The sequence below is a fragment of the Equus quagga genome, chromosome 11 (assembly GCF_021613505.1).
Source record: "Equus quagga isolate Etosha38 chromosome 11, UCLA_HA_Equagga_1.0, whole genome shotgun sequence".
Taxonomy (NCBI): Eukaryota; Metazoa; Chordata; class Mammalia; order Perissodactyla; family Equidae; genus Equus; species Equus quagga.
Window position 1 is genome coordinate 26714115 of NC_060277.1, and position 18029 is coordinate 26732143.

The 18029-nt window shown below is 44.0% G+C and overlaps 1 protein-coding gene and 1 long non-coding RNA gene across 3 annotated transcripts; both read left to right on the forward strand.

Annotated features, from left to right (window-relative positions):
- Window positions 1–1486: 1486 nt before the first annotated feature.
- On the forward strand, window positions 1487–8179 carry LOC124246525 (uncharacterized). Of its 2 annotated transcripts, none has more exons than XR_006890523.1 (3): window positions 1487–2188; window positions 3124–3229; window positions 7416–8179. It is a non-coding gene; the product is annotated as an uncharacterized LOC124246525 (long non-coding RNA). The 2 variants fall into 2 exon arrangements; XR_006890524.1 differs by lacking the exon at window positions 7416–8179 and adding an exon at window positions 4980–5031.
- Window positions 8180–9060: 881 nt separating this feature from the next.
- LOC124246725 (translation initiation factor IF-2) lies at window positions 9061–17727 on the forward strand. The gene is made up of 5 exons (XM_046675192.1): window positions 9061–9255; window positions 10255–10379; window positions 12217–12761; window positions 13144–13320; window positions 16054–17727. The coding sequence occupies exons 1-5, from the start codon at window positions 9061–9063 to the stop codon at window positions 16092–16094; spliced, it is 1083 nt and encodes a 360-aa protein (XP_046531148.1). The 3' UTR covers window positions 16095–17727.
- The last annotated feature ends 302 nt before the right edge of the window (window positions 17728–18029 follow it).

An 18029-nucleotide genomic window follows, 5' to 3' on the forward strand; every position in this document is an offset into this window, starting at 1 on the left:
ATACATTTTATGAATCATATTTCATCTGACTGTGTGTCACGGATGAAGATTTAGGAGATGAGTTTTGTACTGCCAGTGATGGTCACCGGGAGAAGCATGACTTGGGAGTTTATTCCATTTTGGCAGGACCAGACATGTCTCTATAGCCTTGGTGTGAGGTGACGGAGGGGTTAGCCAGGGCAACAGAAGTACTTCCCATCCCAGAGTCAAGAGTTTTGGGGGTACAGAAGGGGAAAATATCTCTGATTAATTCATGCCTACGTGTATTATTAGGTGCACTGAGGTTGGAGTAGGTTTAGGGCCGTCCTTAGGTGATGGGAAGGCGTGAGATCAGATGCATGAACATGTCATGTGAACAAGTGAAGCAAGTGCACATTCGCTTATATAATTAATGTGTGCGATGAGTGCTGTGCTGCACAGACAGAGCTGGGCGGAGCTGGAGGGAGCCCACGGGCTTGCATGTGGGAAGCCCAGGCTTTAGCAAAGAAACAGCCCATCCGCAGACTCCTTCAGACTGCCAGCTCATGCTCAGCGGTGTTACAAGATAAACTGAGGCACATTAACATTTTGAAGAGTTTGAGAAACATTCATTCCAGTTGGACAGCGCCAAACCGGAAGTGGTTAGGAGACCTTCACTGACAGGAGCTAGGGGCAAGACTTTTGTAGAACAGATGCAGAAGCAAAGCAAGGAAATTACTTGATTTGGCTATTGCCTTCACCCTATTTGGGAAAGCCTTGTTGGCTGTTTATGATTGGTTGTCTCTAGGCTTTGATTTCACAACCTAGACGCATTTACAGGCCTAGGTTTTGGTTTGCTTATGTAGGCTGCCAAGGGATTAGAGCCACCTCAGTCTAATGGCCTCCTTGTTTAATTAATTTAACAAAGATCAGATCCTCTCCACACAGGCATGCCTCACACAGAGGTCAAGTGAGAAACTAGAGAATTGCTTGGAAAATACCCCTATCTCCATCCCTCTTCTGAGCCTCCTGTTTCTGGTCAAATGTCATGCAAGGAAAGGATTGATTCTTCGTGTTGACTGGCTAAAGTGGTCCTGCTAGGAATCGAGGGGGAAAGTATAAGATTACTTAACAAGATATCTTCTTGGAAGCCCTCTGATATTATGGTCACCTAACCCTTCTGTAAATTGCCTTTGTTTAACTCTTTCTCTCAACCTATAGGTCTTGCCCAATAAACCAGAGCAAGTACGAAGTATACAGTTATGAAAACAAATGCAAAACCTACTTTCCAGCCTCTACTTTCTTTGAGGATCCAGATTTAAAAACAATAGTAGGGGCCAGCCCTGTGGCCAAGTGGTTAAGTTCGTATGCTCTGTTTCAGCGGCCTGGGGTTTGTTGGTTCAGATCTCAGGTGCGGACCTACACACCACTTATCAAGCCACGCTGTGGTGGCATCCCACAGAGAAAAACTAGAAGCACTTACAACTAGGATATACAACTATGTACTGGGGCTTTGGGGAGGAAGAAAAAGAAGAAGATTGGCAACAGATGTTAGCTCAGGGCTAATCTACCTCACTAAAAAGCATTAAAAAAAAAGATAGTAATAAAATTCTTTACATATTAAAAACAAAGTGTTTTTAACCTTCTATACCTTTATGCTTCCAATTCTTTTTCAGACTGAATTCTCTCTACAAACACATGATTGCTTAATACCAGTGTCTGAGTTCCCTGTAATTTCCAGATCTCTGGGTTTCATTGTTAAATAGCACTGTCCAATATGGTAGCCACTAGTCAGTGGCTGTTGAGCACTTGAAATGTGGCTGGTCTGACTTGAGATGTATTGTAAGTGTAAAATATGTAGTTGATCTCAAAGACTTAGTACGTGAAATGGACAGATTCTAAGATGCCTCACACCCTTGTGGAATCTCCTCCCTTTTGAATGAGTGTGGGACCTGTGACTTGCTTTTAACCAATAGAATATGGCAAAGATGATAGGATGTCAAGTCCACAGTTATGTTATATAGATTGTAACTGTCATCTTGCTAACAGACTCTATTGCCTCTCCTTTTCTGGCTTTGATGGAGAGACCCGTGTGGCAAGGAACTGAGAGTGGATTCCAGCTGACAGCCAGCAGCAAGGTGAGACCTCTAGTCTGATAACTCACAAAGAACTGAATCCTGCCTTCAACCATGTGGTCTTGGAAGAGGATCTTTCCCCATTGCAGTCTCAGGTGAGATTCCAGCCCTGGCTGACACCTTGACTGCAGCCTTGTGAGAGACCTTGAAGCAGAGGACCCAGTAAGTCGTGCTTAGATTCTTGACCCACAGACACTATGAGATAATAATTGTGTTCTTGTAAGCTGCTAAGTTTGTAGTAATTTATTATGCTCCAATAGATAACTAACACACAACCAAAAAAGAATGTAAACTCTCTCATCAATAATTGTTTAATTTTGGTTACTTGTTGAAATGATAACATTTTGGATATATTGGGTTAAATAGAATATTTTATCAAAATTAAATTTACCTGCTTCTTTTTACTTTTTAATGAAGCTACTAGAACATTGAAAATTTAAAATATGTGGCTTGCCTTATATTTATATTGGACAGCATTGGCATCGAACTTCAAGGAGACAAGAATTTCCTGTAGCTCATGTGGCCCAGCATGCCGGAGGGAGGTGGTTGTTACATCACTCTGTCGCTTACCGGGGCATGCTATTCAAACAGAAAATAGTCTATCACTTCTGGAAGAAAATGATTCACCTTTTTTGAAGATGGGGGAAGCTATTGTATAATTTTTGCCCAAAGGTGAAATCTGCTCAAGTCTTCTACTTTCAGATGCTGCCTTCAGGGTTTAATTTGTTTCAGATTAACAGCAGGTGGCAGATGCAATTAAACGGAAAAAAACAGTTGCAAATTAAGCACATGATATTTTGAATTTCTTTATTTGCAATGGCAGCTACACATTCAGGGAATAAATGCTAATTATTTTGATTGTTTGTTTACTCATTGTGTCATATATGTGCCTTCTACTGATTAATGCCTCACAAGTTATGTTACATCCTTTATTGCTAATTAATAAAGTGATAATGCTGTGACTAGTGATTCTGAACTCTAGGAGACCCTTTCAAACCACACCCCATCTGAAGGGTCTCACCTCCCCCAGGCATGTGCTGCCACCCACTCGCCAGGGAATTGCTGCTGTCCAGAGCTGTTGATGCTACAACCCTTCAGTGTGTTGGGACAGAAGAAGTGCTGAGAATAACTAACAGGTAACCAAGACATTTGGATATCCTGGGCAGGGTGACTAATTGTGCCTTTAAACTAAAATATTTGCACCTTTCCTTAGAGGAGAGTTTGAGAATTTTAAGGAAGGTGGCAGTATCACTTAACTCGTCCTTTATGATCTCAAGCAAATTAGCCAACAAGATAAAACAACAACGAAACAGGTTAACAGGTTTGATAGTACTTCCTTCAAGTACTTCCCCAAGTGTGTATAAACTATTTCTTCAAAACACATAGAGAATTCTCCAGAAAGGGGGTTTTACAGAAAATATTTCCTTCCTCATTTTACTTCTAGTGATGCTGTAGGGTTCCTTGTAGGGTACACTTGTCACTGTCTGGCAGTCCTCAACCTCAATTTGACTCTGGTCAGTCATAAACATATGTGCAAGAGGCTCAGTCAAATGAATCTCTAATGAGCAAATGTTTCTTAATATATAAAGAGTTCTAACAATAAAATAAGAACAAAACAGGTCCAAAGATTTGTTAGCTTGATGCCCAAAGATATGTGGAAAACTAACATGTATTGTAAATGTTCTAACTTCAAAAATGTACTTGAACCAGGATGTGTTGTCCTGTTGAGGCTGAAAGTGATTAAGAGGACTAAGTTCATGCCTCAGGGTACGATATCCTGTAATCATATTGTGCGTACTAGTGTAACTGCAGGATTGAAAGAGGGCTCCAGGCCCAGCAAAGGTGGCCTCTAGTGCATGTTCAGAGGAGTTTATCTGCAGAACTGTTTTAGCCTTATGTATATAAGACTGAGGGCTGAGAGAGACCATTAAGCTTCTAGAAGGTCTGATCTCACCCTCGTGCAGCCAGATTTTATTATCTGCAATTTTGTGCATCCCTAAGAAGGATTTCAGGATCTGGAAACATGTTCTGACTATCCTGGAAAATATTGCAGCTCTCTCTGCTGTGAAGCCTGACTGACCGCACTGACTTGCTTCTGTAGCTTTTCAAGAAGTGGGCTCTATTTGATCCAAGCAAGTGACCTCCGAGCCCAGTGTCTCCTCCCCCTGACCACACTCTTGATGTGTCACTTCTGTGGACAGGCAAAATTTATGGAGAACAATTCACAAAAGGAGAATCCTAAATGGTTAATAAATAGCTGAGAAGAAGTTTAATCTCACTATAGTGAAAATGGAAATTAAAAATGAGGGATTTTTCTTCTATGAAATTAAAAATATATATTAATCACTCTCACATTTAGCAAAGATTTGTGAAGTAGCCAGACTCACTGCTGTTGTGAGTGGACATTTCTGGAGGACGAGTCGGCAGTTGATTTCAGGACCCAAACTTCCACTTTTAGGAATATATCATAAGAAAGTAACCAGAATTGAAATCAAAACATGTGTATAAAGATGTTTATGAGGTTATTATAATAGGAACAAATGTCCCATTAGAAAGAATATTATACAGTCTTTATGAATAATGTTTTTGAAGAATATGTAATAACAAAGAAAAATACAGTAAAACCTGTCAAAAACATGTTCTGAGATAACGCAGATTCAGATACAACACTATTGGCTCTCATCCTCATTAGCAACTCTTCTGTAACAGGCAGGCACTAAAGTCCCAACGAGATTTTCACATATTCAGGTATATGGGGTAGGTATTCTGGTTCAAACCTGATTGGGCTTGAACTAAAGAAGCCTATCAAATATACATTGTACATCTGCTTTAACCATTAAAGTAAAGAATGCACACCTTTTTAAAAAATTATTATTTTTTTTGCAGGGAAGAATTCACCCTGATCTGACCTAACATCTGTCACCAATCTTCCTCTTTTTCTTTTTCTTCACCCCAAAGCCCCAGTACATGGTTGTAGATCACAGTGGTAAGTCCTTCTAGTTCTCTATGTGGCTGCCACTACAGCAAGGCAACGGACAGACAGGTGGTGTGCTTCTGAGCCCAGGAAATGAACTGGGGCCATGGGGGTGAGAACGCAGAACTTTAACCACTCGACCATCAGGGCTAGCTCAGAGAAGGCACTCGAGATAGGAACGTATACTTCCCCTCCTGTGAGGCCGGTATCAATAATGTCCTATTGGCAAAACCTGTATTAGTACTCCTGAGGGTCAAGGTCATGTTGACCTGCTAATTTGCAGCTGAATACCTTTTTGAAACTTTGATCAATATGTATCCTGGGCGTGTTTAATGCATGTTCTTTGTTCTGAAAAGGTTATAAGACTGTACCAAAAACCATGCTTCTCCAGAACGCTTTCTTCCTTTGTGGAAACTGCCCTCCAGGGTTATAATCCTCCCCTAGTGTTACCACACAAAGTGGGGGTTCACTCACCCCATGTGCATAAACAGCCAATTAATTACAGCAACGGCTTTTGGGAAAAGAGATCAGCTTTATTCTGCAAGATCAACCTACAAGGAGACAGGCGGCGCGTGCCCTCAGATCTGTCTCCCTGACTCAGGATTTGGGGTGAAATTGAAGAGGTTAGGGAGAACAGGCTGGCACGCGGAAACGCTGGTGGGACAGGTTTTGATTGGTGAACCTCAGGCATTTACGGTAAGGTTCTAAACATTTATGACAGGGTTCTAAACATTTATGATGGGGTTCTAAACATTTATGATGGGGTTCTAAACATTTACAATGGGGTTCTAAACTTCTATGACAGGGTTCTAAACATTTTTCATGAAGTGGGAAAGGAATTTTAACACTGGATCTTCCTGAATGAGAGACCCCTTGCTTCTGATAACAGTCTGACTTTCAAGTTCTGGTCATGTCCAGGTCCTTGGGTTCCATGGGAAAGAGGATCTTTGGTTCTGCAGTCATTTCAGGTCTAGATTTCCTCTTCTGTGTATGCTCTGGCTATGTGACTTTGGTCATTTTCCAAAAGGGAATTCTTTTTTTTTTTTTTTGGTTCTGACTGGGCTAAGTGGCTTTGTTAGAGAAAGCCAGGATTAAAAAGGATTTAAGAGTTGGCATTGGGGCCCTTCTTCTTCCCAAAGGTGGGCACAACATTGCTAAAGGGCCAGTTGTACTGCATCAGCCACTTGTCCTGGGAAAGGCAATTCTTGATCACTCTGTTGATAAGAGATGGGGTCAGTTGAACTGGTCCTGGAGGCCCGGTGGTTACAGGGACTCAAGTAAAACTCACCTTCTCTCACTTATCTACAAAATGGTTATTGGTTACTTTGCTTCCACAGTCCCTCTTTTCTGGGGTGTGGGGAATGTAGAGCGAGGACAAGGCTGGGTAGGGAAACAACAGACATCCCTTCTTGGAAAACAGGCAAGGAGAGAGTTCTGCCCCAGTGTTCTTCTCCTAGCTCCAAAAGATTCCAGAAATTGTCACTGCTGTCCTGGAAGTCCCATCAACCCCTGAACCCAGAATCATCTCCTATAATATTTGGAGCAGATAAATACCACTAGGTACACCAAACTGAAGCCCTGGCTGGATGAGGATGTTCTAGAAATCCTGGCTGGCCACCTTTATCAGTTACCCCAGTTATTTCATTAACCTTGTAGTAATGTGACCTCAAATTTTGTGATTAATTTTTTTTACTGTTTTCTATTGAGTGAAAAAAAGCAAGATAGAAAACTTCGTGCACATTTGCTCCTAATTCAGCAAAACAAATAAGCAAGGTCTAATTATATATATAAACAAAAAGAAGACATTAAAAAATTTATTATTACTGGTTACTTCTTGTTAGCGGGCTATGGGTAATTTTAATATTCCTTATTATACTTTTCTATATTTCCCAAATTTTTCTATATCGGTCAGGTATTACTCATAAAATCTGAAAAAGAAAAAAATATGTAAAAGACTACCAAGAGGAACTTTGTTTTTTTAACTCAGACAACTATATACAAATATATGGTTCTGCGCAGAGAAATCCCTCTTCACTTTAGCTAATTAAATTCATCTGGTCTTATTTTATTGGCTGACTCTAACAGAATGCTTCTTCCTTAGAGTGACATCTTAAAAGTATCTTGGATAAGATGTAAGCAGCATCTGCTTTAGATATTGTTGAGTGGAATCTTGAACTGTGTTAAGATTTAGAAAGGATTTCACAAAGCCTGGAAATGTCTCTGCGTCAGGCTCAATGTAACATTTCACTCAATGTACCATTGTTTTCTATTTTATAACATTCTTTTGGTTTATAAAAAGATTTAATCCAAGTTTCCTGGCCACTTAAAATTTTACGAATGTCTTGTAGCATAAGGGGCGCTGCTGCTTTCAACCTACCCTAAAGCGAACGACGTGGGAAAACAAAGGGACATGGAAATAGGACTAAGAATCATGCGAGTGTGAAAAATACATGCACTTTCCCATTCTTCCAATTTCATCATTTCCAAGCAGAGGATCATTGAGGGTCCACAAGCAAATGGCAAACGATGCAGCACTGTTGCACCCGGAGATTTTTTCCTGTGAACTGGGGGTGGGATTTCAATTACGCTGGAATTTAATTACCCGGATTAGGCCTCGACTCCGCCTCCTGCCTGGGAATGGAAGGGGAATCTTCAAAAGATCCTTATAGGAAAGGAGCCGCCTCAGCTGGGGCCTTCCCCCCAGGCAAGCTCTGCCCAACCCCCAGCTCCTCTTCCCCGACAGCCTCCAGAACTCGAGGCCGCAGGCTGACACAATTAGGAAACCAATGCTTTGCTGGGTGATTCCTCATTGTTTTTTCTACAGCTGAGCCCTTCCTTTTTCTTCATTTTCTGTGAAAGTTTTTTTGTGTGTGTGCCGTCCGGACTCGAGAGAATTGGTCTCGCTGTTGTCATAGGATGGATGAACTGAGGCAAAACTAGAATTTCTGTGGAAGAACCTGTGAACGGTGGAAGGAGGGCTCCTAAAAAGGAGGAGGGCAATTCCGAGGCCCGGGGCTGGAGAAAGTCGGCTTTCCACGCGCTCGCTTTGTGGGATTCGATTTTATCTATTTGTGAATGAATAATGGTACAAAATTAAAACAGTACAAACCAATATGTAATGAGAAATGGGTCTTACTCCTTCTGGTCCCTGGCCAGACAGTTCCTTTCCTCAGTGGCAAGCGTCCCTATCAATTTCTTGGGTATCCCTTTGGAAATAGTCTTTTTCTGTCAGGTTTTTTTGAGCTGTTTTTTAAAAAACAAAGATAGTACCATACTGTTCCCACTGTTCAGTGCCTTCCTTTTTTTTTCACCTACAAATATATCTTGGAGATTTTCATTTGTAGAACTCTTTTTAATGACCTATAATTTTTCATGATATAGATATGCTCTCATTTCCTTAGCTGGGCCCCTGTCTTTGGATAATTAGGTGATTTCTAATCCTTTTACTGTTCCAAACAGTGCTGCAACAAACGCTTAAACATATATCCTTTTGCATTTCTGCAAGTATATCTGTAGGTGAAATTCCTAAAATTAGAATTGCTAGGTCTATGGGACATGTATTTTTAATATTGATAGATGTCAGATTCCTTTCCAGAATCCCATCAGCATCAAGGATGTTGGCAAGCATCCTTACCAACACAACGGAGTCACCGAATTTAAATTCTGGCTGAAGGAATTAAGAGTTACTTCTTTCCCTTTCATTTCCTTAAGAAAAAATCCCCAGGATGCTTAGAGGTGGGCATCCTTCTACTCAATTTGCATCTGAAAATACTTACAATTCTTTCACTTTACATTTGTTTTTTTATTTGGATGAAGCTTAAGACTTGAGAGAATTTCTTTGAGAGCTTCTAGAGGGGAAAAAAGGAACTAAGAGTCAAAGAAGCTCCTTGTGGTTTATTAGCTTTATAAGGCTTCAAAAATTCAGGTCTTTTATTCTCAGCACAAAGGAGAGTTTTTGCTTTATTTTTTGACAGTGAGCGCTGAGGGACGGCTATGGCCAGCAGAGGGCAGCACGTCCCCACAGAGTCAGGCTGTGACTCCATCAGCCGATTCAACATGCTCCAGCCCGGGGATTTAGAACCTATTCAGTCACAAACGCTAATTCACTTTGTTACCTTCACTGCCATCTCATGGTTGGAGCAGACTGGAGTTCCTGAGCAGGGAACAAAGCTCAGCCGAAAAACCAGGGTAAATGAAATTATTCAATGCCAGCCAAGTCCAGGGTGGCATGGAATAAGGGGGAAGAGTATTGTGAACATAACAGCACCATATTGAAGAAGAAAATTTAAATGAAATATTTTATTTCAGCCACCGTTTCTGCTATAAACCATGAAAGGAATATCCTTTATTGGATTAATATTATGTTTCATACTCATTTTGCTGAGAAGTGCTAAAAATGTCAGGTAATATCTTTTACTTCCCTAGAAATGGGATTTATTGTTTTACCTTAAAAAAACAAATTAACCTGCTCCCTTAATATTAGTCCATTCAACCAGCAAATGTTGAGTGCCAAGCGTAGAGGATGTGGGGTAGAGAAAGACACAGCCTCTGCTCTTATTGGCAAAGCAGAAAACACTTGGGACCTGGGGCAGGAAACTGATTCTAGCTTTCGGTGAGGCGCGTAACTGGCTATGTAGCCTTCGGCAAGTTACTTAACTTCTCTGTGCCCCAGAAGTGAAAATTAAACTAATGCCATCTTCCCTACTGACTTCTTAGATGCACATGTGAAATGCCACATGCCAAGATGCTTGAAAAAAAGAGCAAGTGCTATCCAAATGAAAGATTTTTCTTTTCTTTTTTTTTTTTAAAGATTGGCCCTGAGCTGACATCTGTTGCCAATCTTTTTCTCTTTTTTCCTTTCTTCCCCACAAAGCCCCCCAGTACATAGTTGTATATTCTAGTTGTAGGTCCTTCTAGTTCTTCTATGTGGGACGCTGCCTCAGCATGGCTTGATGAGCGGTGCCATGTCTGCGCCCAGGATCCGAACCAGTGAACCCCGGGCGGCGGAAGTGGAGCATGTGAACTTAACCACAGGGCTGGCCCCCAAATGAAAGATTTTAAAAGCCACATTATAATGAACATATCCTATAGCAATAGAAGTCACAGCTTAATGAGTCCTTACAAAGTGCCAGGCAGTCTGCTAAACATACACATTATCTCACTTAAGATCATACCCCTGTGAGGCAGGTATTATTAGCCCATTTTCCAGACGAGGAAATTGAGGTGTTGGGAGGTCAGGAAGCTCACCGAAAGTCAGATTGTTACAAAGTGGAAGATTCAAATCCAGGTCTGGCTCGAGAGTCCACTCCGAGGTGTGTCAGTCTGGTTCTTCGTCATTCCTCACAGTTCTGCACTTAGAAATTATGGGTATTGATCCCTTAATTGTACTCACAAGAGAACTATCATCAAAAAGTTAGGTCATATGCTATTTCATGAACAACATTAAAACTTAAAGCTATGGCTTTCCGCACGTACATCAATTTATGGAATCAACTGGTTTCAAGATTACTTCATGAAATAATTTCTCTGTAAAAATGAAAATTGGCCATGTGTCTTAAGAAAACTTCTAGGATAACTGATGAGTTTCTCTATTTAGTCTAGTGGCCTGAGCTACTATTGGCTAAGGGAAAAGCAAACAAGAAACTATGGAAAACCAGGACCAGAGGAGAATGAATAGGAAGAAGGAATTACAAACAAAAGAACCCCAAGGGAGAGGTTGAGCCAGGTCTCTGGAGTTTCTTGCCATATAGGAACTAGAATGGGGTGGGGATTTGTAAAGAGGGTTTCCCTCAGAGGGCTAAGGCTCCAAGGTACAGATTGGCAAGCCCTGGGGAACACCCCCCACAGGATGCCAGGATGCTGGGCAGATGTGAAGGGCCTTGCTTTGTGAATTATGCAGTCTCATTAGCTGGTGATGAGGTGGCTTACAAAGCATTGATCCCAAGTGCCTTACTAATTTTGGGTGCTATTTGGAGCCTGATATTTCTTTCACGAATGACACAGCTGTAAAGAAGGGAAATACCTTCTGGTTTCTGGGACCTTCAGTGCAGAAGCAAATAGCACCTGAGAGCTCCAAGTATGAGGCAGGCACTGTTCTAACACTTTATATACAATAACTCTTTAATAACAAATTAATAATGGTTCTATTATCTCCATTTTACAGATGAAGAAACTGAGGCTTTTTGCCTCATGCAAAAGTGCATAACCAGGTTTGGACCCAGGCAGCGGGTTCTGGAGTCTGTATGCTTAACCTCTCCATTAGTCCATTGCCTTAAATTAATAATGGGGGGGGGAGGGAGGAGGCAGGGGAGAGGAGGAGCAGAGGAGATGAATAGGAAAAAAAAGATGGACAAAATAAATGGATCCTATGAATACCATCAATTAGTTCAACAAGCAGCTTCTGGAGAAACTTCTATGGGCCCTGCCTTGGAACTTGGCACTCCTGAACCACAATCCATTCACACCGTGGAAGAGTGGAGAAGCTGAACACAAATGGTTTATTTCTATACGATGTGATAACATCATTAAACAGGAAAGTCCACTGGTGCACGGAAGAAATTCTTGTGTTCCCAAGCACGTTCTAAACGTGGAAAGTTACTGAGCTAAAGTGGCTGATCATTAAGGAAGGCACAGGCCGCCGCAGCCACAGACCAACTATTTTGGGTTTTATTGTCGCTCGGCTTCCTTAAAACTAACCTTGTTTTTACAGGACTGTTCTGCAAAAGTGGAGTTTAAACAAATTCCCATTCTTACTAGGTTTCGTCTCTGTTGTTTGCTTTAAAGACCAGAAAAACACTTGGGCAAACCTTAAATAAAAGGATTAAGTCCTGCAATTAAAAATTAAACCAAAAATATTCCACCAGGAAAATTATTTCTACCGTAGCTATATGCTTGAACGTTTTCACAAGAGAATGGTTGGAAAACATATTCCATTTAAAATCTGCAGAATGATGACTAATCTATTTGGGCCAGTTCATTAAATTGCCTAATGGCAGCTACGGAAAATTAAGTGCGTTATCCCGAAAGCTTTTGCTCTCTAAACGAAACGAGCAAGTACGTTGCAAGAGAGACTGAAGAACCGTGTCCTCAGGAATTCCAGAGGGGCAGCGAATTCTGGTGGAGTGCCAGAAGTTGCTGCTCCCTGGGTAGGACCTGGGAGCAAAGCCGCGTCGGGAGGGCAAGCGGAGCCTTTAGGGCTGGGGAGGGGGTGAACCCTCAGGGTGGGCTGTCCCCTCCTCACCCCGTCCGCCGGCCGCGGCAGGGGGGAGAGCCGGGGACCGAAACCCAGTGGTTTGTAGTGTCCGGGCAGCAGCTCCCCAACTCTCGGGAGGCTGCGGACCCGGGATACCCCACTGAGCGCACACAGCCTGGCGAACGGGAGACCAAAACACAAAGCGAGCGGCTGGGGGAGGGGGCGGGCGCGGGCCCGAGCACACCGATTGCTCGGAGCCCTGGCGCCCGGCGCCTGCGAGCCTCGCCGACCAGCCTGCGAAGAGCACGCGGGGGGCGGCCCCGTCACCTCGCCAAGCCCGGGGTCCCCACAAAGCCCGCACCGTTCCCCTTCCCCTGGGGCGGGAATTTGAGAATAGCCCAGCCGAGGGAGCCCCCGGTCCCGGGCCCCGCGCAACCCGCGCCGCAGTCCGGGCCGTGGGTGGAGGCTGCGCGCCGCACCCGAGGCGTAGACTTCTCTTTCGGTGGGTAAGATGGCAGGTCTGGGGAAACAAAGGAAACTTGGGCCCGGCCCCGGGAGCGGGTTGTGGGGCTCGCGAGTTCGCGCCGGGTCCTGCGTGGCTGTCGCCAGGCGCCTTTGCCAGCCTGCACGCAGCGCGCTCGGGGACACACAAAGCGCCAGGCCGGGAGCCGGCAGCGCCGGCCGCCCACCTGCAGCTCGGGGACCCCGGGATCTCCCAGCGGCCTAGGGCCCGGGCGGCGGCAGCGGCGGAGGGAGGGGGCGCCGGGGAGCCCGAGGGGGCGGGAGCGGGCGGGCGGGCGCTCGGGGGGCGGTGGCGAAGGCGGAGGGGAGCGCGGGTGGGCGGGTCGCACGTCACGGCTATTGTGGCTGTCCTGGTATATAAGGGGCAGCTGGCCGGTCCCGCTCTCCACCTTTCCTGCGCCGGTCCCCAACCAGCGGTTCTCCACGCACCCAGTTTCCAGCGATACGTGTCGCGCGCCGACGGAGTGGACATGGGCAAAGCGATGGTGGCCAGGCTCGGACTGGGGCTGCTGCTTCTGGCACTGCTCCTACCCACACAGGTGAGGCCGTGGGGTCCCGCGGCGCTCGGGGGCCGCGACTGGGGGGGCGGGGTGGAGCCGTCCCCAGGGGACGGACCTGCGCCCCCACCTCGGGCTGCGGACTGGGACGAGGATAATGTAGCATAACCCAAGCAGGGGGAGAGGGCAATGTGGAGCCCACTTTCCACTCCCTTGCGGGCTGCCTCGTCCCCTCCCGCAGCCCCGGGAACAATGCAGCGCGGCGCCCTGGCTGAAAGGACCCGGCCCCACCCCAGGCAACCTGGGGCTCGCCGCGCGCTTTCACCCAGAGGTCCGAGGCGCCAGCGGAGAAAAGAGTGTGCGCTCCCCACCTATGGAGCGCCTGGAGACCTCAGGCTCTTAGGGGAGGTCGTCCCTGGATCCCCTGAGCGCCCGCTTCCTTTAGGAGTGTCTTCGCGCCCCCAGCGCACCACACAAAGAGGCGACGGTCCCCTCCGGGGGATGCCGTTCTCGCCCATCCTCCACTCAGCTATTCCGGGATCCCGAGGAAGCCCTGGCTGTCTGGCCCTATTAACCTACTCCAGTCCCGCGTGGTTCGCTGTTGAAGCCTGGGCGGGCACCCTTTCATGATCCTGCGCTCTCCTGGGTGCGACCTTACATGTCCATCTCTTGTCAACCTTGGAACCCTGTGTTACCTAGCCCAGATTGGCTAGCTCTAGACAGGCGGCAGGTGGGACGTTGCTGTCTTGAGTCCCCGCCGGGCTTTGTCTCCATCGCCGTGGCCCCTTCCCCAGATCCTTTATCCCGGGAACCGACCTCGCCCCGGCGCAGTTACCAGGAGTGCGCTGCCCCGCTGGTGGGTGCGGGAGGGCCGCGAGGGAAGCCAGGGGCTGAACCTGGGAGACCCGAGCGAGGGGATAGGGAGGCGAGAAGGAGCATTTCTCTCCGGCAGCTGAGTTTGGAGGGCAAGGGTGGCAGAGTGGGTGGCTCTTCACCGCCATCAATTGGGACTTTCTGAGGAGTGTCTCCTTGGCTCTCCTTCCGAAAAGTTGGGCTCGCCGGACTTGGTCCCCAGACACCCAGCCACCAGGATCACCTTGGAGCGCAGCCTGACAGTGGGGCGCTCGGCGTCTTCCGCTCCGCGGGCGGGTAACTGTACCCTATTGTTGTCTCGCGGGTCGGGTGCGCTCCTTTCACAATTCCTGGGTGGGGGAGGGGCACGGCCGCAGACACAAACTGCCCTCTCCCACCCCCGCCCCGGTCTCCTATAACCGGAATTCTTCCCCTTAAATTTTAAGAGGAGATTTTAGTTAAGCAAATAAATTTAGTTTAGTCGGGAACATTTTATTTAATGTCAACATTAGTTTTTTTTTGTTGGTGTGGAGGACCCTTAAATTCCCAGATTGATGCACTGGGCTCTGTTAACAGTCATCTGGGGCACTAAAGCTCTTTGTATGAATAAGAACGGATAGGTTACCTTCTGGGATCCCAAACCAGGTTTGGTCCCCAAACAGGCAGCCTGATTTAAATAATTCCCCATATTAATGCTTTCCTTTTAGTAGAAGTGCTATTTCCTGGTAGGACAAGCTGAATCTTGCACACAGTAGGTGTCCAATAAATATATTTGAATCGATCAAGATTTTTTTTTTGATTAGTCTATTTTGGATAGGATTTGTACATTCCTTTAGTCAATATTTGCTTAATAACCTTATGGGTTTTACAACAAAAGGAGCTGGTGCTAAAGTAGAAAGGTTTAATCTTTGGATTAATATTATCTTGGATCAATAAGCAGCCAAATGTGCATGTGACCCAGACTCTTGCGTGGTGCCACGTCCTCTGCCCGCCTGTAATCAGAAACCCTTGTATGCCCTCCCTTATAGGGAGAGCTGGAATCTCCCATCTGCCTTTGTTCTGTGACAAAGGAGAGATTATCACGTGCCCCACTGGGCTGTGCATTTCGTGACTTAAAAAATCAGTGTGGTGAATGATGCCACTCAGGCGCTGGACACTGGGGGAACCTTGGTTCTTGGTCACAGCACCGAGCTTAGTGACCAGCCAGGGAGGCTGCTGCTGGTCCAAACTCGTTGGTGTCTTTTGTGAAGTCATTCCAACTTCATGGTATTTTTGATGAAGTCATTTTGCCTTGAAGCAAGGGCTTAGTTTATTTTTCAACTTAACACAAATATTGTGGCCATTTTCGAGAAGAGTTATATATAATTTCAGGATTTCAGGGGAGCGTCTAAGACACCCCATGTCCCCTTAAATTAAAACCAAGGCTGTATTAAACAGGTATGTGAAAGTGACCTAGCAAATCGTTGATTGTGACTTGATTCTAGTACCATAAGTCTCAAACGGACAGTATTCTAAAATCCCAATTATTTGTGCAACTTTAAAATCTTCCTGGAAAAATAGAGGAAACCTTTTGCAATGCCAGTATGTAAGTATAGTCACAGAGACTGGATTAGTTAGCTTGGTCCTTTATTCCTTTATAAAGAATTTCATATTCTTGGGAGTTACATAGTTATTGAAGAACATTTTTGTGTTTTTAGTTGTTGCTACTTGTAGTTATTAGGCATCTCTAGGTAGTTTGTTTTGAAACTTAAAAGAATGACCTTGGTGGGACTAAGCAAGAATTGAGAATTAAGTGATGTGGGTAAGGGAATGGTGGGAAAAGGGCCATCTGAGAATGTGTCATCTATCTTAATTGTATATTAATTGTATGTGGAGGCAGGTGTGACGTGGAAATTTATCAGTGTAACTTTTTATATATTTTAGATTTATTCAAATCAAACAACTGTTGCAACAACTTCGAGTAACTCCTCCCAGAGTACCTCGGCTGCCCCAAATACAGCTACTGCCACCACCCATTCAAACGGTGGTACTCTGCAGTCAACAGCCAGTCTCTTTGTGATCTCGTTCTCCCTTCTACATCTCTACTGTTAAGAGACTCAGGCCAAGAAACATCTGTACTTCCCCATCTTCTAAACCCAATCCAAATTGCATCTAGATGTCCAGTGTGGCAAGGGAAAAAACAGGTCTTCATCAAATCTGCAAATTGCACACCTTCTTTTATTGACACAGAATATGTTGAGGATCCCAAATTTGATTGGTTTGAAGAGCATGTGAAGGGTTTGACTAGCTGATGAATGCCAATATTAAATCTGCTGGAGTTTCATGTACAAGATGAAGAGAGACAACATCTAAAAGTTTTAAGAGATGATTTCTTGAAATATGGCTTAAGAAATATGGACACATAAAACTCTACCTTGAAAATCAGAATAGATTTTACCTTATCTAGAGATAAAGGATGGGATGTGGAACAGATCCAATTTTCATTTGGTTCTTTAAATCTCTAAGGCCATAAAACAGTTAGGTAATAGAAAAAGCTTCCATGATTCTATTTATATGTACATTAGAAGGAACTTCCAGGTGTTACTGTAAATCCTCAATGTATTGTTTCAACAGTACTAATTTAATGCCAATGTACTCGGGATAAAGTTTTACGTTGTTAAGCTATCACTGTTTTCTTGAGAACTGAATCCTTTCCTCTGAGGCTTTGAATTTGTCATTGCAGTTGACTTTATGTAGTAATTGGCATGTGCCAGAGTAATGATGGATTGGAATCCACCCTAAATCCAAGCATAATGAGTAAATTTTGCTTATATACTAATCACCTATATTCAATAAGAGCGCCAGATTCATTTAGCTGAACTGATTCCAAAGAGTAGAAGTGCATTGACCTCAGCTAATTTCAAAATGCTTTTTATTTAGCATATGTTGGATACTTTTTACAATTTAAAAGTGATCTGTTTTGAAGAGAAAATTGACAAATCTTGAAATTAAAAAGGCAAATATATGAAGGAGCTGAAACTGTAAATCAAGTATTTGGGAAGTGGAGACTGGAAGCTAACTTGCATTAAATTCAGAAAAACTTTTATACTCTTTTCTGTAAATACTTTTTTTAAAAGCTATGAATCAGAAGAGCCACATTTGGAACACTTTCTGTTATCAGTCAATATTTTTAGAGAGTTAGAACCTGGTCCTAAAGCTTAAAGTGGGCTTGATTCTGGAAAGTAAATCTTTTCACAACTGCCTCGATGCACAAAAACCTTTTGAAAAATAGATACTCCCTGAAGTCTTTTGTTCGCATGGTCACACACTGAAGCTTAGATGTTCCTGTATCTAATATGAACACAGTAGTCTTGATAACCAGTCATTTTTTTTCCCCACCTTTAGAAACCTACACCGGAACAACAATCTCCATCAGATCTTGAGCTACTGTGTGTGTGAATGAACATTCCCTTTTGTTTCATATCTGGATGCTGTACCTCTGTTTTGGATTGTATATTGTGTTTGTGTATTTATGCTTTGATTCATAGTAACTTCTCATGTTATGGAATTGATTTGCATTGAACACAAACTGTAAATAAAAAATGGCTGAAAGTGCAATCCATTGAATTGTAAGTTTTTTCTGGTGCAAGGAGTCTTTCATGGGTTATCATGGTTGTGTGAGTCTATTTAAACCATTAGGGATTTACCTCTTTGTTCCCTATTCGACAGAATATTACAGTGAAGCTATTTTGCATGTCAACTAGCAGTAGGTTTTGACTAAAGAATTCCATCCAAAAGTTGGCATTTTTAAGCACCCCTACTTAGTCAACTATTAACTGAATGCTGGCTATATGCCAGGCTACTGAAGATCGAATGCTGAACTTACAGGACAAGGTGTTTTACTTTAGTTGAGAAAGACA

Bases quoted from the DNA above. Each gene is read 5' to 3' on its own strand.
- LOC124246725 (XM_046675192.1), top strand. From the start codon at position 9,061: ATGGCCAGCAGAGGGCAGCACGTCCCCACAGAGTCAGGCTGTGACTCC. The intron at 9,256-10,254 runs GTAAATGAAATT...CCTGTGAGGCAG, and splicing joins AGCTCAGCCGAAAAACCAGG to GTATTATTAGCCCATTTTCC. The intron at 13,321-16,053 runs GTGAGGCCGTGG...TATATATTTTAG, and splicing joins CACTGCTCCTACCCACACAG to ATTTATTCAAATCAAACAAC.